Here is a 24,462-nt window from a genome sequence, read left to right as displayed (position 1 = left end):
ATTTGTCACCATCACCTCAAGGACTCACCATCATGTACATCGCTCCCTGGGGCATGATGGGGTTCAGGCCTGGCACCTCCCGCAGAATGGAGTAAGACAGCTCAGCATTTGCCTGGTGGAGGGACAGAAGTTAGAATCATTGGAACTGTATTCTTCTCTCTGCTACTTTTTTTATAGCGTTTCTTGGAGGTTGTCTGGTATTTCTTGTTTTATATTATTTTTAAGGAAGTATTCATTATTCTGGTGATGTTTTGATTAGTATTCTACGTAATCAATAGAGAATTAAGGTTGCAACACTCATCTGAATCTAATAAATCAAATTGTTTTACCTTTTTGGAAGCAGTTTCGTAAATGTTCAAATGTTTCAAAATGGGGTTCTAAAAATTTCTTAATTCTACTACACGATTTTTTTCACATGTTATATAACGAACATTTGCCACTATATAAGTCATTTGGTCTAAGTTTGTCAGAGGAAGGCAACAAAAACAATTTATATGAAGCGTGATTAGTAAAAAATAAAACATTCAAGGAAAATAGTAAGTCTTGAAGAAAGAAAATGTAAGAGGTGAGAAAATAAAAGGAAAAAAAATAACTAAATAAAAGAGTAGGGACATTGGCAAAGAAAATGTTGAAGTACAGCTCTAGGGAGGAAGATAAATAAGAAAAAACCAGAGAATAGAGAACAAAGAAAGCACAGGAGGGGATGAAGGTCTGCTGTATCGGAAACTTGGTAACAGAAAAATATTGGATGTAATTCCGTAGAAAATAGTACACTATATCACCCCTTTCCCAGAGAGAGAGAGAGAGAGAGATGAGGTAGGGAAGGAGACAGCTTTCCATCAGATAAAGAAAACGGAAAGGGGTTGATCTGTTTTCCACCCATCAAGACTGTGGTGGAACAATCAAGTCTTAGGGACCAGCTGACCTCGAAGCTATCCAGAAACACCTACAGCCTCTCACCGCACCACATTTTCTTTTTTTTTCTTTTTATTTGTGTGTGTGAACGCTAGCATTATTAATATTGAGAGTGCCGTTTCTTATGTGTTCAAATTTAACATATACTTACTTTATAAATGGTGATAATAGTGAATACATAAAGTTAATTTCCTGCTATGACATTCAGACTTTAATCTCTCAATTCTATAACACACACACACACACACACACACACACACACACACACACACACACACACACACACACACACACACACACACACAGCTCAGTGGTTAGAGCGATGGCTTCACAAGCCAGAGGACCAGGGTTCGATTCCCCGGCCGGGTGGAGATATTTGGGTGTGTCTCCTTTCACGTGTAGCCCCTGTTCACCTAGCAGTGAGTAGGTACGGGATGTAAATCGAGGAGTTGTGACCTTGTTGTCCCGGTGTGTGGTGTGTGCCTGGTCTCAGGCCTATCCGAAGATCGGAAATAATGAGCTCTGAGCTCGCTCCGTAGGATAACGTCTGGCTGTCTCGTCAGAGACTGCAGCAGATCAAACAGTGAAACACACACACACACACACACACAAAAAAAAGTAGTGTATATATAAATTTTCCTTAATATTTTTTTACAAACTTAAACTTTCTGTTAACTTTCCTAAACAGTGCGTGACGTGGAGCAATATTCCATAGAAGACTCTTTTTCCATCTTTTCTCTTTCTTTGTTTATTCTAGAGGGGTGGCTTTTATTTTCTTTATAACGTCCGAATATAAAGAAGGAAATGATGAATAAAGCAAGAGTAGTGTCTCAAGTTTTGATTAGTCTCCCCTCATGAAAAAAAATTGCAGCGGAGGAGGAAGAGAAAGACTTGTGAACGGGAAGAAGAGGATGATATAGGTGGTAAGAAAGTTGTTAAGTGGGAATTAAAGTTCTAAGCATGTAGATTAAGTGAGAGGAGTACGAGGCTTCTTTACTGGGACAGTGAGTTGTCTGAAGGAAGGAAGAGTGAGAGAGAAGGAATGTCAATGTAAAGAAAATGGGACACAGAGGAATGGAAAGGCTTTGTATGGGAAGACTATGAGGCTTTTGTGAGGCAGGGAGAGAATAGGGAAGGAAGAAAGGTTCATTTTCCCTATACTCGAGTGTGGGTGGGAGTCTCCGTGTGTGTGTGTGTGTGTGTGTGTGTGTGTGTGTGTGGTATGGGTCTACGTGCGTGGAGACCGCAGTCGCAAGGCAGCATAACAAGTAGACGAGCCAACCTTGTCTAAGCCTACAGCGCCCGGACACACACACACACACACACACACACACACACACACACACACACACACACACACACACACACACACACACACACACACACACACACACACACACACACACATTAAACACACTTTAGACATTACGCAAACGCATCATAAACGAACATAATACATTACGTAATCGCACCACAAACAAGCAATCTTTCAATACGAATTACGTGTGGCATCTGCATTACAATCCTGACCATCATTATTGCAAGTATCATCATCATCATCATCTCTGTGTGACGTCAAGGACCGCGGACCAATGAGAGACGGGGACCGGGGAGCCAATCAGGAGCGGGGAGGAACCAGCCTTGCCCGGGGGAGCTTTACCTTGTCTAACACCAAAATATTAACGGCGACACGTTTGCTCTAATTAACGCCAGGATTTGAGGCAATACATCGTCATTGTTGCTGCGGGAGTGAGAGGGAGAGAGGGAAAGGAGAGGGAGGAGGGGAGGGAAGGGATAGAGAGAGATTTCATGAACCAGAGAGAGAGAGAGAGAGAGAGAGATTGGGGGCGAGGTGGGGAAGTATTCGGGATTTGTCCATGTCCCATATAGCGTCATGAAAACTTTGTATTTTTTCCCTATTCTTCTTCTAGTCCTCCCTATATATCTTCCTCCTCCTCCTCCTCCTCCTCCTGTTTTTTTCATGAGGTCCCGTACAGGTGTGAGGCTACCACGCAGGTTCTGAAGGAGTGGCGCAGTTAGGTCTCGTTGTGAGGTGAAGGAATAACAAGCAGACGCGACGCAGACACAGAGATGATAAGCCTACCAGAACCTGTCTCAACGTTCTCCTCTCCTGGAATTCCTGCGTTCGTCCATACCGGATATCTTGGTGTTTGTTTATACTCGTGTTGCTCAGACTAAAGACTCGCAGAAATAGTTTAAGCCGAATTTTCAAACGACAATAAAGTAATTCAGATCAATCACCAAATAGCTGAACAAATAGACTGATTAATAACTTGGTATTGAATCCTTCAGTACTGGGATGCATTTTTGCGTTGTGTTTGGGGTGTGATTAGACAGTTTTAGTTGCATTAATAAAGATCTATGGAAGTCAGAAGATTAATGACCTGAGTTCACTATTTTAACCCTCTCACATAAGTTTCTGAAGCTGTATACAATCACCAAATAGTAAGCAGAATGAATAAAAACGCTGTGATAAATATGATAAATATACTAAACACACACACACACACACACACACACACACACACACACACACACACACACACACACACACACACACACACACACACACACACACACACACACACACACACACACACACACACACACACACTAAGATATAGGCAAAGAGAGAAAGTTAACAACACGGGTCATGGTATTGAAGGGGTTAAGTGAGAAAACTAACTGATGTTTTTATTACAAGTTAAATCCAGTAGTACGTTGACAAATAAATCACTTCGTGCATCGACAAATAAATCGACAAAGAGCTCATTCATTCACTTAATTAGCAAATAAGCAGATCGCAATGACTTCAAGATTTCAATCCCTTCAGTACTGGGACGCATTTTTACCATGAGTTTGGGTGTGGTTAGACGATTTTATTTACATTAAGAAGAGTTTATGAAGGTCAGAAAATTAATGGCCACAGTCTTCACTATTTTCACCCATACATAAGTTCCTGAAGCTGAATAAAATCACCAAATAGTAACCAAATTGAATATGAAAACGCGTCATAGCACATAAGACTCGAGATTCGTCTTTCACCGCGCCATCATCATCACCATTATCATCATTGTCATCGTCAGCATCGTCACGGACAACCATAAAGAAAAAAAAAATCCGTTCCATTTTGCTTTCTGTTCATCTCTGGAAACTCACACTGGTATATTCCTAGCTTTTACACGTCCTAACTTCCCATCATCACTTCTTACCTTCAACACGAGAATTATGTAATATGACAATCGGCCACACTTAGTTCATTTGCCTTTTCAACCCCTCATCAAGTTTTTTTTTCTCCTCCTCAGTAAATCCCAGTGGTAAAGAATTCGACGTTTTAGAGAGAGATCAAAGAGGCACTCATATTTTCTTTCCCTTTCTCTCGTCAGTTTCAAGGTAATTTCCATCGTGGCAGTGACCTACATCTATATTTTTTTTTTCTTGCTTTTTTCTTTATGTCAGGAGCAGCAGCGTGGGTAGGAACTGAGTAAAGGGATGGTGGTGATGGTAGTGGTGGTGGTGGTGGTGGTAAGTGGGCGACGCTGGCGTATTGGGAGCCTTTAATAATCCTGAGGTTCTCATAGTAAGGTGGACTAATTGGAGAGGAGCGGACGTGTGGCGACGCTTACTCAATATCGAGTAATCAGATCGCTGGCTCATTTTCCGTCTTTCCTCTCTCTTTTTTCCCTCTCTTTTTTTTCGAGTTCGTGGCGGGAAAAGGTGAATAGATGATTTTTTATTCTTTTGTTTACTAGAAGCTGTTATACTTCTTCATCTGTACCGTATCTTGTAATGAATAACTGCATTGCGTATCTAGTAGTAGTAGTAGTAGTAGTAGTAGTAGTAGTAGTAGTATACCAGTAACACCATTAGAAATAGTGATAATATTAATAGTAGTAGTGTTGCTAGTAATGAATGTAAATACTTTGTTAGGAAACATAAGACAACAAAAACGCTATCTGACATATTTACTTGGGTCCTCTCTTTAAATAGCCACGAAGGTGCTCACACATTCACGAGCTAACAGTGTCCCTGGGGGGTGGAGGGGGATGAGTTGTGACGCCGCTAGATGACGTAACAATCGCTTACGCAACACCTTTACGCAACAGACATAGCAAGAAAGCGGTTCTTCATTCTTCAGACGTCATGTAACCTCATCATCAGAGCGACTGGCTTTAAGGAGACTCGTGGCCTGGTTTTATTTGTGGTCGGTGACATTTTTACAACTTCCTAGTATGAAAATAAAAAACACTATAAGGTATTCTGGAAAGCTTAACCCTCATCATGAAATATAAAGACATCATTCGGAAAAAAAAAAAAACTGGCTATTGTTTTATAATTTTTCAGTTGCGCGTCTCGAAGTGGTGAGTAATTTAGAAAGATGTAACAAATGGCAGTGAAGGAGTAAATCAACAAGTGTTGGGTTAATAACTGAGTCAAGATGTCAGTAATTGATGACAGTAACTGAGGAAAGACGTGACAAATAACAGTGAAAGGGTTCATCGATTAGTGTTGGGTTTCGCCTCCCTCTACGTTGGAATCTCCAGTGCGGGGAGTTGGCTGAAGAACTGTGACCTTGAAACGCGTCAACTCCCCCGACATCCCTGCCAAGGCGCCCTCATGAGGCAGCTGGGCGAAGTGGTGCATTTAATCACTTGCTACCACGGAGACTCACAAAGGAGGATGTTAGGAGAGTTTATGGACTGCTAAATGACTGACTAGTGGATAAGTACAAAGCCCATTCCTGCCTCTAACTCACAGTCAGAGAGAGAGAGAGAGAGAGAGCACTAAAACACCCAAAGCACGTGACCAGCATCAGAACTATGGGTACCTTGCGCGAGCCCCGGCAGTACTTGTATGGTGGGGCGGACGGTGGTCTCAGGAACCGTCAGTGTGGAGACGGTGAGTGGACTCTTAAAATGCCTCGCGTAACTCTATTTTTTGCCATCGCATCTCGACTTGCTCACTGGTCACGTGCTCCGGTAGAACGTCTCTCTCTCTCTCTCTCTCTCTCTCTCTCTCTCTCTCTCTCTCTCTCTCTCTACATTCCGCCACTTACAGCTAAAAATAACTTTACTTCGTTATTGTAGAGGTTATTAGTGTTGTGGCGCGACTGTTTACCTTTTTTTTCGTGTGTGTGTGTGTGTGTGTGTGTGTGTGTGTGTGTGTGTGTGTGTGTGTGTGTGTGTGTGTGTGTGTGTGTGTGTGTTTGTCACCTCAACTTGTTACTAAACCAGAGATCATTATTGTTTTGCCTTAAACTCTTCCACTACCACACGAAACCATTAGCAACACCAACATTAGCAAACAATTTGTGATTTTTTTTCTTTTTATAAGCAAAAGAGTTGGCAGTTAAAAAGCATACATTATTTTTTTTTTCCAGTTCCTTCCCAGATCGAACGAAGATTGCGTGTTGCTGAAGAACAAGTAAAAATATCTCGGAGTGACTGATAACTACGGAAAGGTGTATACTGAGTGGCAGTCACAGGGATGATTAACTCGATTCCCCTAAAAACACTTGAGGTGCAAACTATGAAACATAAACAACTGCGGTGAAGGAAATTGAAGACATGCAGCATATCTTATCGTACTGCAAGACAACCATGAAGCACTGCACGTGTTTCACTGGGTACAAGACTGCCCACATACTCCCCCTTCATCCATTTCAACACGTTTTATGACAGAACTAAGAGAGAGAGAGAGAGGAAGGAGGATGGGCAGGGGCGAGTGGGAGAAGGAAGCAGTGACAAGAACAAAGATGATAATAAAGGAAAATGAAATGAGAGTGTAATGAGGAAGTGAAGGGAACAGTTGAGGTAATGAAGCAATAGATAAACAGCAGAAATAGAGGAATAATGAAGAAAGAGGAACCATGAACAACAGAGATAATGGAAGAAGAGAGAGAGAGAGAGAGAGTAGAGAGAGAGAGAGAGAGAGAGAGAGAGAGAGAGAGAGAGAGAGAGAGAGAGAGAAATTAGATGGTAGGAAGTGTACTATATATGTATTTCTATAGATCTTTCCCACCTTTCCTATCGCCTCATCTGTTAGAGAGAGAGAGAGAGAGAGAGAGAGAGAATTCCAAACCCTCTTCCTCCTCTTCCTATTCTTTTAGTGCTATTCTATGCGTACCTGAGAAAAAAAGAAAGAGGTAAAGAGAGAGAGAGAGAGAGAGAGAGAGAGAGAGAGAGAGAGAGAGAGAGAGAGAGAACAGGTAAAGGGCCATGCATTCTTACCTGTATCTGGGCGAGGGTGTCAGTGAAGAAGGACTGCGGTGTACTGGCGAGGATGGTTGGCAAGGCGCCCTGGACCAGTGTGTTGCTTCCTATGATCCTCTGACTCAGTGACTGCAATCCATTTCTTGCCTTTTATAGAGAAAGAAAGAGCGGGAGCGGGAGAAGGATAGGAAGAGGGAGAGGATAGCAGGCAGACAGACAGACGGAAGAGACGATCATTTTTGAACTTCTTTAAAACTTTGTGTTAGTAGGATCTTAAAACTTGAAGCTCTTATTTGGTTAATGAAATGCTGTGTGGCTTTTGGAACTCCTGTAAATGTGTGTATGAGAGAGAGAGAGAGAGAGAGAGAGAGAGAGAGAGAGAGAGAGAGAGAGAGAGAGAGAGAGAGAGAGAGAGAGAGAGAGAGAGACTCCTTACAACTGTGTGTGTGTGTGTGTGTGTGTGTGTGTGTGTGTGTGTGTGTGTGTGTGTGTGTGTGTGTGTGTGTGTGTGTGTGTTCCATTTTCCTCTCAAATGACATAAGTTTACCTCTCCCATTATTACCATTATCCCGCATGCAAACTCCAGTATTAGGTTCTCTCTCTCTCTCTCTCTCTCTCTCTCTCTCTCTCTCTCTCTCTCTCTCTCTCTCTCTCTCTCTCTCTCTCTCTCTCTCTCTCTCTCTCTCTCTCTCTCTCTCTCTCTCTCTTTTCTTTTCTTTTCTTTTTATTTTTATCTCATCCTATTCCTCTGGTTGTTAGATCCTTTTCTATTACTATTTTTTATGGCAGTCTTGATCTTCCTCTCATCTCCCTCCTTCTCCCTCCCTCCTATCCATGACTCTTCATATAGTAGTGCATAATTTTTTTTTTTATCCTCGTAATATTTTTTTTTCTTCTCACGTTCCTGTTTTTTTTTTTTTTTTTACTCTTTCCTCTATATAGCTTTTCCTCCGTATCTCATATTACTTTTCCTTTCACAGTCTCTCTCTTTCTTTTCCCATATCATTCGCATTCATTCCTCCCTCTTTACCTTATCTCTCTCTATTTATCCTTTTTGTCTTTTTCTTTCACTCCTCCTTACATCTCTTTTCTCTCTTTCTGTAGCATCATTCACCCTTCTATGGCTTACTTCACCGTCCCATAACGCCCACATCTCCCTTTCTCTCTCATCTGTCTTTCTTCCTCGCTTACCTCCCGGTCCAGCACGTTGCCCCTGTCGCAGATGGTAATCCAACCCATCCTCCAGCCGGGCACAAGGAACCTCTTGGTGAGGCCGCCACAGGAGAGCACTGGCACCTCTTCCGTCAGTGAGGCGATGGGATGGTACTCCTGTCCCTCAAACACCTGTGGATAAGATTGAGTCACCTAGTGTTGTCTCAGCAAGGAGCGATTAAGTTTGCATAGAGGAAGAGCAAATCGAGGTTACTGGTATGCGAAGAAGAGGAAGTGACAGGATAAATCGGGAAGACTATGGAAAGACTACGTTAAAGAAGAAGGGATAAGGGAATGAGTGAAATAATGGTAGAACACTTGGAATAAGCGTAGTGAAAAGAGTAATTTGAGCTGAGAATATACGGAAGAATACGTGGTTGGTGCTGCAAAGGATAGGAGTCACTGATGACGCATTTAACTGGAACAAATTGAGGACCGATCTCTGACATTAGCGATAGGGCTGAAGAAGAGGAAGAGCTAGTGGTGTGCACAGATAGTATGAATGAAAAAAGAAATCATTACATAAAAAGAATGAACGTTGCAATCCTAATTTACACTTACAGAAATATAAAACGAGGGAATACAAAGAGATAAATAGGAAGACACAAATCACGCAAGAAGGACAACATTATATACAAGTCCTCTCTGTCTGTAAATACTAAGTGGACAGAACGAATGCCAGCGCCTCACACCTCCGTCACTAGGTAAATGAATGAATAAATAATCAATCCCATTACTCATCATATGATGGTAATATTATTGTCCTTGCTTTGTATATCATGCCTTCTCTGCCTTGTGTATTTACATTTTTACCTTGTATTACATCCTCGTCTTGTATTTCGTAATGTTTTTGTGTTGTTCTTACCATCTTACCGTCTTTACCTTGTCTTGCATTACCCACCGTTCTCAACCCCTTCAGTACTGAGAAGCATTTTTACATTCAGATTTGTGTACGATTAGACGATTTTATTGACATTAGGAAAGATATATGAAGGTCAGAAGATTAATGGCCACAATCTTCACTATTTTATTCCCCCACAAAAGTTTTTTAAGCTGTAGAATATCACCAAATAGTAACCAGAAGGAATATGGAAAGAGGTTAACTGACGCATTCACATCAGAACGAGTGAAAAATCAATCACATTTAGTGGAAGCGCAGTTTATGATGAGTGGCACGTGAGAAATTGCATACCTAGGTCATGTTAAAATAAACAACTCAAGATAAGGAGGAAGATGAAATATGCATGTGTGGCCTTTGCATAACAGAACGTGCCTCGTCTTGTGTTTTCCCCCCAGTGACTTGAGACTCATGTTAAGAGGAACATCAGACAACGCAGTTAAAGAAAGTCGCAATCGAGACACGTGATGGAACCTAAACGGGAAGATGAATATGTGATTGGTGAGCGACGCAACAAACACTCCGTCTTCGCTTCTGACTGCCTGATGGTATTCTTCTGGCACCATACAGGTCTTGGTGCTTGAATGGCAGGAGGCAGAAGGAGAGAAGGATGGTAGAGGAGTAGGAAAAAAGGGAACGGGCTTGGAAGAATGGAATGAGGAAAAGAAGGAGTGAAAAACAGAATAAAATGGATGTGATAGAGAATGAAGAAAAGAAGTAAAAAGATAATATGAAGGAGAAAAAAAGGAGGAGAGGTAGAAAATGGAGAACGAGGAAAAGAAGAAGAAAGAGGTGGAGGAGAGGAGGAGGAGAAAAGGGAAAGAAAAGAAAATAGAAAGAAATTAAAAGAGAGAGAGAGAGAGAGAGAGAGAGAGTGTTTAAAAGCTGCTCTAGTTATTACGAAAGACTAAGTTGGTGATTTCCAGTACAATATAAAGGAAAAGAAAACACTCCCTTGATAGCAAAACCCGTGGTCGAGAGGCTCAATCCTTTTAGTGCCTGTGATATAATTCCTTGCCGTGTTAAGCCTTACGGGATCACTCGGGAGGACTGGATATGTTAGGAACTCGTGTCGGGAGAAGAGAGAGCCAGCGGACACAAGTAGAGGGAAGAGTTTTAGCTACAGGAAGAAATGGTAATGAGGTGGTGGGAAATTTTCATTAGGGAAGCCCATGTTAGGCAGCGTGATAAATGATCAGAGAGAGAGAGAGAGAGAGAGAGAGAGAGAGAGAGAGAGAGAGAGACGGAAAGAAATCATCTCATCTTAAAGAAAATCATGGCAGACGAAATCTAACAATCCCTGCTACAGAAAAGAAAGGTTAAAAGAGAAGACTTAACCACTAGTGCCCGCCAGAACCAGGCCAGGTAGAGTGATTACTTTTACCTGTAGAGAGAGAAAACACTGCTTAACTTCTACTGTGAGAGTGATGAGGAGATAACCCTGAGGAAGCAGTAAGACGTCCTCTCATCACCCAGACCACTAAATGATACGATGGTTTAATCTCACGTAGTATTCCAAACAACAGAACAGAACTAACTAGATTGACTACTTGATATCCTCAGAATGCATTAACCCCTCAAGTACTGGGACGCATTTTCACCTGAAGTTTGGGTATGATTAGACGATTTTATTTATATTAGGAAGGATATATGGAGGTCAGAAGATTAATGGCCAGAGTCTTCAGTATTTTATTCGCTATGTAGATTTCTGAAGCTGTATAAAATCGCCAAATGGTAACCAGAATGAATATGAAAACGCGTCCTGGTACTGGAGAGGTTGACTACAAGAGAACTGTAATTTAAAGAGAGAAAATCTTTTAAACGTCTCTTTTTTCTTTTATTTTTTTCTAGTGTGTGCAGGGCAAGAATGATTATTGATGATGTGGTAATGTTGAAGGAAAAAATGTTAACTGCTATATAAGAAAGACAGTGTGCCGTGTGTACTTAGCATAGGAGGCAGAGCATAGAGGAAGTTGTATGGAGTATAAAGAGCCTTAATACAAACAGCAATTTAGAATAAGGGAAGCTATACAAGAAGCTGTTATGTCATCATCCTCATTTATTAGCTCTCACTGACTTTCTTTTAAGGCTCCGGAATGACTCCACACTAACCACCAGATTATTGAGTATATTCCATCCACATACCACCATATTTAACCACATCCGTACTGAGACATACCTTGAGATTTGTGTACGATTAGACCATTTCCTTTACATTAGGAAGAGTCCATGGAGGTCAGAAAATTAATGACCAGAGTTTTCACTGTTTTAATCCCCCACATGAGTTTCTGAAGCTGTATAAAATCACCAAATAGTAAGCAGAATGAGTAAGGAAATGCGTCATGGTACTGAAGTGGTTAAAAACTAATTCCTTTGTATCTCTTTTCTTTAATCCAACAATACCAAGCTTCACGTTCCATCTTGATTACTGACCTTGAGAATGTTCCATGCCTTACCGTTGCTATGAACCCTACACTACTTAAAGACTTCAGAGGAGAATAAATGTCAGTGAATACCGGCTACTAAGCGGCCAGGTGAGTGAGTATGTGCAAGAAGGGCATAGGAACCAGATTAGGATGCAATCAGATCACGTGGTTCCATGGAGGGAGTCACCAAGCTCCTTCCAACTGGTTAGTGACGTGTGTCCCGCCCTTATCCCCCTTCCTCCCTCCCTCCCTCTCTCCTTCTCTCTTTCTCTCCCTCTCCTTCGTCTGGAGGTCATTCTTACCCCCTCTGTCTCCTCCCTCCTCCTCTCTGTCTTCCTCTCAGCCCACACGTGTCCTTCTCTTTTGTTATTTTTTATGTTTTATTTATTTATTTTTTATTGTTTCCTGCTTTTTTTCTTTTCTTTCGTATTATTTTTGTCTTTTTGTGTCGTTTTTGTGTTCTTTCTCCTCCTCCTCCTCCTCCTCCTCGTTTGCCTCCTCTTTCTTCTTTATCTTCATTTTCATTTTTTTCTTTTTTTCTTCTTTTTCTCTCCCTCCTCCTCCTCCTCCTCCTCCTCCTCCTCCTCCTCCTCCTCCTCCTCTCATACTGTGGCATCTCCTTCCTTGCCATCTTTTCCTAACAGCTTCCTAATCCCATCTTTTTCACATTAACCTTTATCACAAGTCTTCAGATTCCAGCATTTTTTTTTTCTCTCTCTCTTTCTCTCTCTCTTTCTCTTTCTTTTGTTTTTACTTGGCCAAACTCCATTACTTACCAAATTTACTCTACCAACTCTTTCATTTTCTCCGTTTTCTTCTTTTCTTGGTCTCATTTCGTCCCACTCTCTCCCTTTACCGGCTCTTACTGTTGCCATCCCTATCTCAATATTCCTCCTCCCCCCACCCACCCTTACGCCACCCTTACCTTACTCCTCCCCATACTCCCCATCCATCTCTCCTCCTTCCCCCTCCTTCTTCCCCTCCTTCCCCTCCTCCTTCTCCATTGAGCATGCCTAGAGACCATGATAGCCAGTCAGGGAACAAACACGTGACCAAATGGAGGAGGAAGAGGTGGAAGAGGAGGAGGTGGTGGTGATGATGGTGATTATGGAAGAGGGAAAGGAGGGAGGAGGGTGAATGTAGGATGTGGAGAAGAGGATGAAGGATGTGAATGTGGAAGAAAAGACAAAGAAATAAGTGAACAAGAAGAATGAGAAAGTGAACAAGAGAGAAAAGGAGAGACAAGAAGGAACATGAGCAAGGAGGAGGAGGATGAGGAGGAAGAAGAGGAGGGGGATATACAAGAAGAAGAAATAAAGGAGTAGGACGAGGAAGAGGAGGACGAGGAAGAGAGCCAGAAGGCGGACGAAGGGATGAAAAGAAAACAAGGAGGAGGAAAAAACAAAGAGAAAACCGAGAACGAAGAGGAGAACCAAGGCCAGAACGAGAAAGCGAAGAAAGAAGACAAAAAAGAACAAGAACAAGAAGGAATCGAGTCTGCATAAACGGTGTACTAATCATCATCTTGTGGAATGGAGGGAGGAATGAAGAGAGACTGAATGTTGGCAAGAAGCGCAACACTTACCACACATGACACGTGCTTTAAGTCCGAAGGGAGAGCAGTGAGTGACGTCAAACCAAAACACTCTCAGCGAATGTGACTTTTAAGAGATGCTGAAATATTAATACACGCGGAGAGACAACCACCCCTCGAGATGCCGCGGCGTGAAGGAACACCAACAAAGAACAAAAACCTGGTGAATCTATTTTTTCTTTTCTTTTCTTTTTTTGGCCACGCAAGGTTGTCTTCTTCCAGTTAATCTTTTTTTTCTTCTACTTTTTTTTCATTCAGAAGGTTTAAAAACGGATTAGTGAACCTGATTATTGACAGTGTGAATCATTAATTGTTAAACAGTCATGCTAGTCACTATTCACATATAGTAGTCTACTTCTTCCCTTCCGTAACACCACACAGCCACAACGCCATCATTACCAGCACCACCACCACCACCACCACCACCACTTCTGTTACTTTTTCCCACGTCAATAAGAAGTCACTGCTATTCGCTAGTCTCCTCAAGTTGTGTCTTCTCTTTCTGTATCAGGTTAGGAGAGTCACTTTGTAATTAGTATATAACAAATCACAAGGCACCGACATTGATATATATATATATATATATATATATATATATATATATATATATATATATATATATATATATATATATATATATATATATGTGCAGTGATGAATTCTTACACGATGAGTGCGCATACATCGTGGAAGCATTCAAAAGGTTAATGTATCCACCAGGCATGCTCCTAAAACTGAGGAGGAAAGCAGAGGAAATTTGGAAAAGAAGAGAAAATCCAGCAAGAAGGGAAGAGGATTTCCTGGTCGTGCCGTACTCGAAGAGGACGGCACCGGTATCCCGTCTACTCGCGAGGACTGGCCTGAGGATAATCCACTGCGCGGGGAAGAAAACAAAGGACATCGTTACCAACAACCCTCCACGAGCAGAAAACGAGGACAGCGTTATCTACAAGATACCGTGCAGTGGATGTTCGTCGTCTTATATTGGCGAAACAGGGCGAGGACTGAAGAAGAGGATATACGAACATAAAATGACATGCGCCACCACAGGACCTCTAACTCGCTAGTGGTGCACGCCCGGGACAAAGGCCACCTACCAAACTGGGTAGGAGCGACGACCCTACGCAAAGGATTAAAGAAGAGGGATAGGAAAACAGTCGAGGCAGCTTACATCACCACAGAGGAGGAAACCACAAACCACAGGGAAGGATTTGTCTGCCTATCCCGCGCAGCGGCGCAGCTCACCATCTCAGCTACTGGGAGGCCACCTGGAAGAGACCAATCAGCGCACTCCACTTTCCAGCGCACCGCGACGTGATCCACTTGTACTATATATATACTGCTTTGCCTACAGGCCTGTCATTCTCTCTGAAGAAGCCCTATGGGCGAAACGTTGGAGAAATAAAATACTCCTGCTACTCCTGAGTTTCTTTCCATCACCCACCAACCCATATATATATATATATATATATATATATATATATATATATATATATATATATATATATATATATATATATTTCTTTTGCCACTAACCCTTTGCAATATTTTCCTAAGCTCGTCTCGTACCTCCGATGATTTTTGAAAAAGAATTACTCATACGTGATTAGAATCTTCGTTGCTCGCATTAAATCCTTCTTACAAACTGTGGATTTAGGCTTAACATTCATTCACTACCATCAAATCTCACTAGGAATCACCACCACCATCACTACCACCAATACTCACAAAGTGGTCGTAGATTTCATCGGCAATGATCGGCACCTTGTTCCTGGCGGCCACCTCGAGGATAGCAGTCAGGTGTTCTTTATTGTAGACGGAGCCACAAGGGTTGGACGGGTTGTTGACGACGATTGCCGCTGTCTGGTCGTCAATCGAGGCCTCCAGCATCTCAAGGTCGATCTCCCAGTTCCTCTCCGGCTGTAGGTGAAGAAAGGAGGCTTCAGTTGAAGAAATTTAGGGAGACAATGACGAGTAGAGAAAAAGTGGAAGAAAGAGGAAGAGGAGCAGGAGGTTTGGGTTTGGCTAACTTGGGGAGACAATGATGAGTAGAAGGAAGAAGAAGGGAGGAGGAGGAAGTTTGCGTTTGGCTGACTTGAGGAGACAATGATGAGTAGAAGAAAGAAGAAGGGCGGAGGAGAAATGAGGAAGGGAAGAGAGAGAGAGAGAGAGAGAGAGAGAGAGAGAGAGAGAGAGAGAGAGAGGAGGAAGAGAAAGTGATGATGGTTGCCGTGTTTGTTTCCCAGAGAGTTTATGTTGTTATTCCGCACGACTGAAGCGATAAGTTTAGTCCAAGCAAGCCTTAACCAGAGAGAGAGAGAGAGAGAGAGAGAGAGAGAGACTGACAGACAGACAGACGGAAAGAGAGACGGAAAGAGAAGATATGAGATAAAGGATGCGTTGGGAATAAAATGAATTAATAAACGCGAGAGAGAGAAAAAGAGAGAGAGAGAGAGAGAGAGAGAGAGAGAGAGAGTATTAGGGTACTGAGGAAGATTAGGGGAGATGAAGGGAAGGGAAGGAAAAATGACGCTTGGAGAAGAAAGAGACGGATTTTGGCAAGTGTTTTGGCTGAAGAGGAAGGGAAGATAAGGGAGAGCGTCTTATCCTCCTTATTTTGATGTCTCGTTTCTTAATTCCTGCCCTCTCTCTCTCTCTCTCTCTCTCTCTCTCTCTCTCTCTCTCTCTCTCTCTCTCTCTCTCTCTCTCTCATGTACACCCAAGTTTCCCTTCCACAATATCTCAATAAAACAAGAATTCTCAAGTAACAAATAACCTTACTGTGGGTTAGGTTAGTTAAGGACAAGCTAAGTTATGTCCGGAAAATTAATAAAAAAGAAAGAATTTATTATCTGTAACAATTTCATGGAGGAATTTTACTAAGATTGAAATTTCCTGTCACTTTAAAGTCCAGGAGTTCTAAATAGGAAAAAATTTATAACCAGACACATACACAGGAACGGCATTCACTCTCCTTACCAGTAGATTGTAGTCCTTAGTCTGTACGCCGAGTCCCACAGCCAGGGTCCTGTAGATGGGGAAACCAGGGCGAGGCACCAGCAGGTTCTGTCCGGGGCTGCACAGGGCCGTGATACACAAGTCCAGGGCGCAAGAACAGCCGGAACACAGCACCACGTCCTTGGGGGAGACGCAGAGGTAGATGGATTGTTAAATGGATGGTTGATAGAAAAATAGATATATGCATGCATACATACATACACACATACATATATACATACACACATTCATGGATACGTAGATGGTTAGACAAACAGATAGATAGAAAGTTAATTAGATTTATTGATAGATGAATAGATAGACAGATAAGTAGGTTGGTAGATAAGAAGATACATAATTAGACTGATATACATACTGTAGATAAGGAGATAGATGAGTAAATAAGTAAACAGGTAGAAAAATAGATAGATTGATTGAAAAGTAAATATAAGGAAAAAGATCATTTATTAGTCGGTGCTATTGCAAAATATTCATTCATTTCATCTTAATATGTGATTATAAAGTAAGTGGTGGTGGTGGTGGTGGTGGTAGTAGTGGTGTAGATATTACTTTTAACCACGCAGTGAGCCAACACTAATCTTCACATATATATATATTTTGTCAAACAGGTAACAAAAATAGGACAGGTAGGCGGGCAGTGACGGAAGGAGAAGAGCAGAGGAGAGGAGAGGAGAGGAGAGGAGAGGAGAGAAAAGGAAAAGAAAGGAAAGAAGAAGAGAGGAGAGGAGAGGAGAGGAAAAGAAGGGGTATGAAAGAAGAGGAGAGGAGGGGAAAGCAAAGCAAAGCAAAGGAGAGGAGAGGAAGGGAAAGAAGAGGGAAGGAGGGAGGGAGGGAAGAGAGAAGTAAATTTCCTTCAACTTCACAATAACAACAGAACAACATTCATGAAAATTGTTCTTTAAACATGACTTTTACTCTCTTACATCCAAGAAAATATATATCGGCATTTCTTTCTCATCACTATCATCACCATCACCACCACCATCGTCATCATCATCATCATCATCATCATCATCGTCATCATCATCATCATCATTATCATCGTCATCATTATCATCGTCATCATTATGGTATTTATATTATGGTATTTAAATTGTGTAGTAATTGTAAGGATGAAATTTTGATGTATACTGTGGAGAGAGAGAGAGAGAGAGAGATAATAAAGTTTAAGAGAGGCAAGTGAGCAAATTAAAGTGAGAGCGCCAGAGAGAGAGAGAGAGAGAGAGAGAGAGAGAGAGAGAGAGAGAGAGAGAGAGAGAGAGAGAGAGAGAGAGGTTCATCCACTCAGCCTGAACATAACACACATATGTCAATCTCTCTCTCTCTCTCTCTCTCTCTCTCTCTCTCTCTCTCTCTGGGAAATATCCACCACCAACGTATCACAGAGAGAAAATAAAAATAAACAGAAAAACCAGAAAAGGACACAGGGAGAGGAGAGAGAGAGAGAGAGAGAGAGAGAGAGAGAGAGAGAGAGAGAGAGAGAGAGAGAGAGAGAGAGAGAGAGAGAGAGAGAGAGAGAGAGAGAGAGAGAGAAAAGATGAAAGAAAGATGGAGGTGAGAAAATATAGAGAGCGAGAATATATACACTTTATCCATTTTCATGAATAGGAATGTGTACTCTCTCTCTCTCTCTCTCTCTCTCTCTCTCTCTCTCTGGAATTGAATATGGAACAAAATTTTCTTAAAAATGTATGTTGTTGTTATTGTTGTTGTTGTTGGTAGTGGTGTTGATGGTGGTGGTGCTGGTGTGGAGGTGGTGGTGGTGCTGTTATTGTTGTTGCTGCTGCTATTGCCACTGATTAGACAACAACAACAACAACAACAACAACTACTACTACTACTACTACTACTACTACTACTACTACTACTACTACTACTACTACTACTACTACTACTACTACTACTACTACTACTACTACTACTACTACTACTACTTGTACAAATATTACTACTAATAATATTCATGCGACGTACAGCAGTTAAATTTATACCATGCCATCACTACCATCATCATTATATCATCACCACCACTATCAGTACCGTCACTGGATCAGCCTCCACCCTTCCCTCAATCGCCTCACATTAGTAACCGTCAGGGAAAGGCTGCGGTCAGTGAATTTTTATGCCCCAGACTTGATATCCTTTCCGTACAACTCCACAAGACACAATTGAAGCCATTAATTCGCCGGAAATCCTTAGAGACTCCACCATTAACAGGGAAGCGCACGAAACTCGCTACAGAATAAGACCATGAGAAAATGAGACGGCAAAGGGCGAGCGGACTCACACACGGCAGCTGTTGAGGACTTGTAACTTGTCATGTGTCACCCTTCATCGTTCCTGAATGCATGGAATCTTGTCTTTATAATGTCACGTGATAAAAATGTTAAGTAAATGTAGAAGTGTGCGTTCAGGTTCCATCTCTCTGTAGATTTTGCTGACTGTAAATCCCAAGTCAGTTTTTATTCATCGTATTCCTAAGCTGAATTTGGCTGTATGTTCAAGTTTCTTAGATTTTGTAGAAACTTTTGTATTTGCTTATTCTTATCTTTATATTTACTTCATTTATTGATTTACCTATTTCTCATATTCAATTCCATTTTCGCTATTCAGACTATTAATCCGGCCGCAATTCAGTGATTTCCTTTCTTATATTACCTTAAATTTATGTACGAGCTCTATTTCCTTGTCATTTTCCTCGCTATAAATCTACGTCCAAGCTTTATTACCCGGCAGTTTACCAGAGACTTCCCCCTCGCATCAGCCTGTGTTTACCCTCAACCCTCTTGAATTCACGAGAGAGCAAACAGCCAGCAGGTCACCCACCATTACGTCTCCGGCCCCTCGTGGACAGGTGTGTATAGTACAGAGGGGCGAGGGAGCGTCAAAGGCTTCTCGTTAACTGTCCCTGCGTGTCCCGCCTCGGCAGCTCCCCTCTCGAGTCAGTAGCACCAGACGACAGTTAAGTATTTATTCAATTACACTGACTATCTCCACGTCATCCTTGTTTTACATTCAGACAGACACTCGTTGCATGCCGTTCGTGTCTTAACTTCTGACACTTACCCAATTGCGCTTCTATTTTCCAGCCTGGTGATTTGAAGTAACAGTGAGATCTACGCAAATAGCAAAACAAAGGGAAAAAAGTACGGAATGAATGTATGAATTGTGAAAGTACTGAGATAGACAAAGAGGAATGTCAGAGGGTTCGGTTTCTTTAGTAAGGGATCGTTCAGTGTTAAGTTCTTTATGTTTCGGCGTACTTAAAGACGACATGACCGGAGCTTCTCAGGTTTCCTTCATGAGGGAGACTAAAAATACTGACATGTCAAAAGGTTCCTCGCGGCGACGGTGATAAGAAGTGCACTGACAAAGTCCTTCGTTTTCTATTACGTTAAAATGAAGACAAAAGAAATGCGTGTTCCTTATCGACAAGAAGGTGACTCGGACTGTTAATTACTTACCTCTCCTCGTTTCCATCCAAAAAATTAATGCTGGCTCTATGCAACCAGTGAACTCAGTTGCATTTCTCTCCTTTTATCTCAGTTTCCCTTTCATACAAAATTTTTTTTTATGAAACTCAACCATTCAACGTCTGCCTGAGAGCAAATCTTTATAAGCTTTCCAACTTCCAATTTGATTTCATGATTTAGTTTGAGCTTTAAGTGTCATGTATCAACAAATCTTCTGAACAAGTGACTCTTCTAAATGACATCAACCTTGGCAACGACACCGCCACACTTCTACTGCTGACCTTGTAGAGTTACACTGCAGAGCTTTTCTTTGGCCCTTTGCTATCCCAGTGCAGCAATCAAATCCATTGTTCCACGTGTAGCCTTTCAATCTCTCTAAGGGGAAGTATGCGGTGTAATGAACTGTAGTGCTAAATAGATGTGATGGTATTTAACTCCCTCAATATTGGGACACATTTTTGCCTTGAGATTTGTGTATGATTAAACCATTTTTTTTTTATATAAAGAAGGGCCTATGAAGGTTAGAAAATTAATGGTCAAAGTCTTCACTATTTTAATAACCCACAGTAGTTTCTGAAGCTGTATGAAATCACCAAATGGTAAGCAGAATGAATATGGAAACGCGTCATGGTACTCAAGGGGCTAATATTGGTTTCTCATGGAATCTATATTGTACTACTTGTATTTCTCGTCACCAATAGCAATTTTACTACACCTTTCCTAATGCTGTCACACCTGTATCCATCACTGGTGTTCTTAAATATCTAGTCTTTTTACCAATACACCAAGGACACAGACTCACTCAGGCTATATAACATCTTTATTAACCCATTCTGTACTGGAATGCATTTTTACCTTCAATTTTGAGTATCATTAGCCGATTTTATTTACGTTAGGAAGGCTCTATGGAGTTCAGAAGATTAATGGCCAGAGTCTTCACTATTTTAACCCCCACATAAGTTTCACAAGTACTTTAAAATCACCAAATAGTAAGCAGAATGAATATAGAAACGCGTCATGTTACTGCTGAAAGGGTTAACAGTTACTTAGTGTTGTTATTTTTACTCGTCAGCTTTTTTTTTTTTTTCTCTTCTCTTCTCTATTTTTCCACAATTTGGCCTCTTGAAGACATCGCGGAATGAAAAATGACCTTGAACTTTCGGAACGCTCTCTCTTTCTTTCCCCTCTGTGTTTGGTCAAGGGCGACATTCAGTGCGTCTTTTCCTCCTCAGTGGTGTTTTATAGCTCTCGCTCATCCCCCTCGTAAAAAAAATGACTCTCAATCTTTTTTTTCTTGGTCTCGTATTCCTCTTTCTTTCTTCTGTATCTTTGCTGCTCTCCATTCTATCATTTATTTCATCCTTCATCCTTCTTTTTCATCTCTGCCTGTATCCATTTACTCCATTCGTTTTTCTTTGCTTTCTCTCATTGCGCTTCTTTTGCCTCCCTTTCCTTTCACTTCTTCACCTGTTTATCTTACCCTCCTTTCCTGATTTTCGCCTTTTCCTGGATCCTTTTACCCTATTTTTTCTTTTCTTCTTGCTTTATCTTATTTCCCTTATTTAACCTCCCTTTCCTCTCACTTCTTTACCTGTTTACTCATTACCTTACCCTCCTTTCCTAACTTTCGTCCTTCCTTTCCCTTCCTCCTCTCAAATCATTCTTTTTAAACATCCTCCTATATACTTTGCATCCTTCCTTCCTTCCTTCCTTCCTTCAAAATTTCACTTCCCTTTCTAACTCTCATAAACTCCCATTCTCTTATCGCTTTTCCTTCTCTTCCCTCCTTTCAGACTCCTTTCCTGCACCTTTCCTTCACCCTCGTCTCTATCCTAAGCTACCCTGCCTTCCCTAACCCTGAAGACGCCGCCTCCGCTTCGACTTATGCAGCGTCAAGGGGATGAAGGTGAGGCAAGGAAGGCGGTAACACGACACTTGGGTTACGAGCGAGAGAAACGGAGGCAGAGGCGAGCAGTGAAGGAGATAAGACCAGCAGTAGGTTAGCAACAACAATGTGAGAGAGAGAGAGAGAGAGAGAGAGAGAGAGAGAGAGAGAGAGAGAGAGAGAGAGATGGAATTAGATACTTTAATTCATTTAATCTTTTTTTTCCTATCGATTGTAAAAGTGATAGCACACAGACAAACAGGCAGACACACAGACACACACAGACAGGCAGACAAGCAGACACACAGACAGACAGATAAATAAACAAACAGACTGAAAGAGGAACAGACGGACAGAGAGACAGATAGCCAGACAGATGGACAGACTGACTGACTAACACCCAAACAGACAGACAGATTAACCCATTGACTCACATACACACAAACAGACAGACAGAATAACCTACTGACACACACACACACACACACACACACACACACACACACACACACACACACACACACACACACACACACACACACACACACACACACACACACACACACACTGACAGACAAACAGACAGACAGAATAGCAAAAGATATATAAGAAAAAAATTATAAGAAAGAAAAGATAGAGAATAGAAGAGAAATTAGGAGTTTAGGAAAAGAAGAAGAGAGGAAGAAAGAAGAGATTACCGGTGAGGCTTAAGATATGTGATGATACATGATGAGAGAGAGAGAGAGAGAGAGAGAGAGAGAGAGAGAGAGAGAGAGAGAGAGAGAGAGAGAGAGAGAGAGAGATAAGGAAGAGAGGAAAGCCGGTCAGGAAGAGGAAGAAACAGGGGAGATAGAAGGTTTTGAAGTAATTTCTGAGACGCAAGGAAGTGGAAGAGGAAGAAGAGAGAGATGAAGATAAAAAGGAAAGTGAAAGGAACGTAGCTTGAAGGAGGGAGGGAGAAGTAGAGGGAGTAAAAGAAGGAGGAACACGGGGAAGGCAGGGAAGGAGGTCGAGAGGGAGAGAAGGAGAGTGAGAGAAAAAGGAAGAAAAAGAAAAAAAGGAGGAAATGGAAGAAAAAAAAGAAGTAGATAATTTAAACGCAAGAATGAGAGAAAGAAGAGGCGGAAAGATGGAGAGATGAACAGGAAACGAGCACACAAACCAAGAGAGTGAAAGATCGAATATTTAAACGCAAAGAAAAAAAATAAGAAGAAAAAAAGGAAAATAAAAAAGAAGAGAGACTATCAAGAAAATTTAAGCGAACGGAAATGAAGAACGAAGAAAAAGCGTAAATTTTTGGTCCCTCTCTATCCCTCAACGATTTACCGAGCCAGTCACTCCCTTGGGACGCGCACCAGTCACTCAGCCGCTGGGGACTGTTGGGTAATGGCGGTGAATACTCAGTTGTGGTCCGCATTTTTTCTCCCTCGGTCGTGGATTTGCGATTTTGTGATTGATTTTTTTTTTTTTTAAGAGAAAGTTACGAAATGGTGATTTTTTATTTTTTTATTTTTTTTTTTTCATTTCTTGCTTCTTTGTGAGTTGCGAAGATAGTACCGGCCAGTCGAATGGAGAGAGAGAGAGAGAGAGAGAGAGAGAGAGAGAGAGAGAGAGAGAGAGAGAAGGGAGGGGGTTAGAGTGGAACAAAAATGAGTCACTACATTGCATCATAGTCGATTACATATGAAATAACACGTATCATCGTTTTTTTTCTTTTCCGTTTTTCTTTTTGTCTTTTAAGTTGGTGACGAGTTAAATTTTTCCACTCCCTTATGCGATACAGGAAGAGTACTGACTATTTGCATTGGGGGAAAAACAAGAATGATTTAAGGAAAAGAGCAAGAGCTGGATAAGAAAGGAAATCGCGTTTTCATGTCCTTAAATTTGTTTTCCTTCCATGGAATCCAGGAAGAGATCTAATGAAAAAGAAGAAAAGCAAAGTAACGCATGACAACGAAGAAATAAAAAAAAAACTTCGATTCTTCAGCATTAACAAAACAGGGGTAAGATTTTATAGCTGAATGTTTTAGTTGTTGTAGTAGTGAGGAGGTGTAGAAAGTCATAGCTTGCGTCTCTCTCTCTCTCAAAAGGGCGTCACGAGCGCCTCCAGGAAGGTGTGTAGCAGAGAGGCAGGAGCGGTGTCAGGTCACGCGGGGCTCCTCAACTGTGACGCTCATACTCGTAGAAAGAAGTGCAAGGGTTTATATGACTTGACGCATTATTGTCTTGCTAACCTTTATATTTTCTCCTTCTTTTGATTATAGGAATGTGGTAGTGATGTTTACTCCCAAGGAACATAAAGATTATTATTACCATAGTAGTGTTGTTTATAAAAGCTGTAACGTGAATTTCTCCAGATACTGAAAGAGACGAGAGTACAGGTGGAAAATGTTCTATGTAGTACATCCGTCGTAGGTAACCGCCCAGCCCTGCCGTTGCATCTGTTGTCAGGGCATACCAAATTTCATGCTAGGGCTAAACAACTGTACTTTTACCTCTAGCAATACCCATAGACACTCGTGTTACATCCTATATATTACTACTGCTATTATCACCGCTACTACTACTACTACTACTACTACTACTACTACTACTACTACTACTACTACTACTACTACTACTACTACTACTACTACTACTACTACTACTACTATCGCTTCTACCCTAGTTTCGGAGCTTCAAATCTTGCAGCCTTAAGTTCCGAAGCTATGCGTTTCATTGTTTTGCAGGCCGAGAGAGTGAGAGAGGAAATAAGGAGGGGAAAAGAGGGGACGGTGAGCGTTATATTAATGGTGATGAGGCGGGTGG

General features: G+C 41.5%; 1 protein-coding gene across 1 annotated transcript in view; it reads right to left on the bottom strand.

The window, feature by feature from the left end:
- The window catches only part of LOC123513899 (tyrosine aminotransferase-like), a 49,217-nt gene that overhangs the window by 9,879 nt on the left and 14,876 nt on the right, over nt 1–24,462 (bottom strand). Inside the window, exons 4-8 of the mRNA XM_045271360.1 lie at nt 16,258–16,416; nt 15,007–15,198; nt 8,340–8,492; nt 7,167–7,295; nt 29–112 (exon numbers count right to left, since the gene is read on the bottom strand). Of these exons, the coding sequence (XP_045127295.1) occupies nt 29–112; nt 7,167–7,295; nt 8,340–8,492; nt 15,007–15,198; nt 16,258–16,416 (717 nt within the window). The remainder of the gene's footprint in view (nt 1–28; nt 113–7,166; nt 7,296–8,339; nt 8,493–15,006; nt 15,199–16,257; nt 16,417–24,462) is intronic.

This window comes from Portunus trituberculatus, chromosome 37 (genome assembly GCF_017591435.1).
Source record: "Portunus trituberculatus isolate SZX2019 chromosome 37, ASM1759143v1, whole genome shotgun sequence".
Classification (NCBI taxonomy): Eukaryota; Metazoa; Arthropoda; class Malacostraca; order Decapoda; family Portunidae; genus Portunus; species Portunus trituberculatus.
This window is presented reverse-complemented; position numbering and strand designations above follow the sequence as displayed.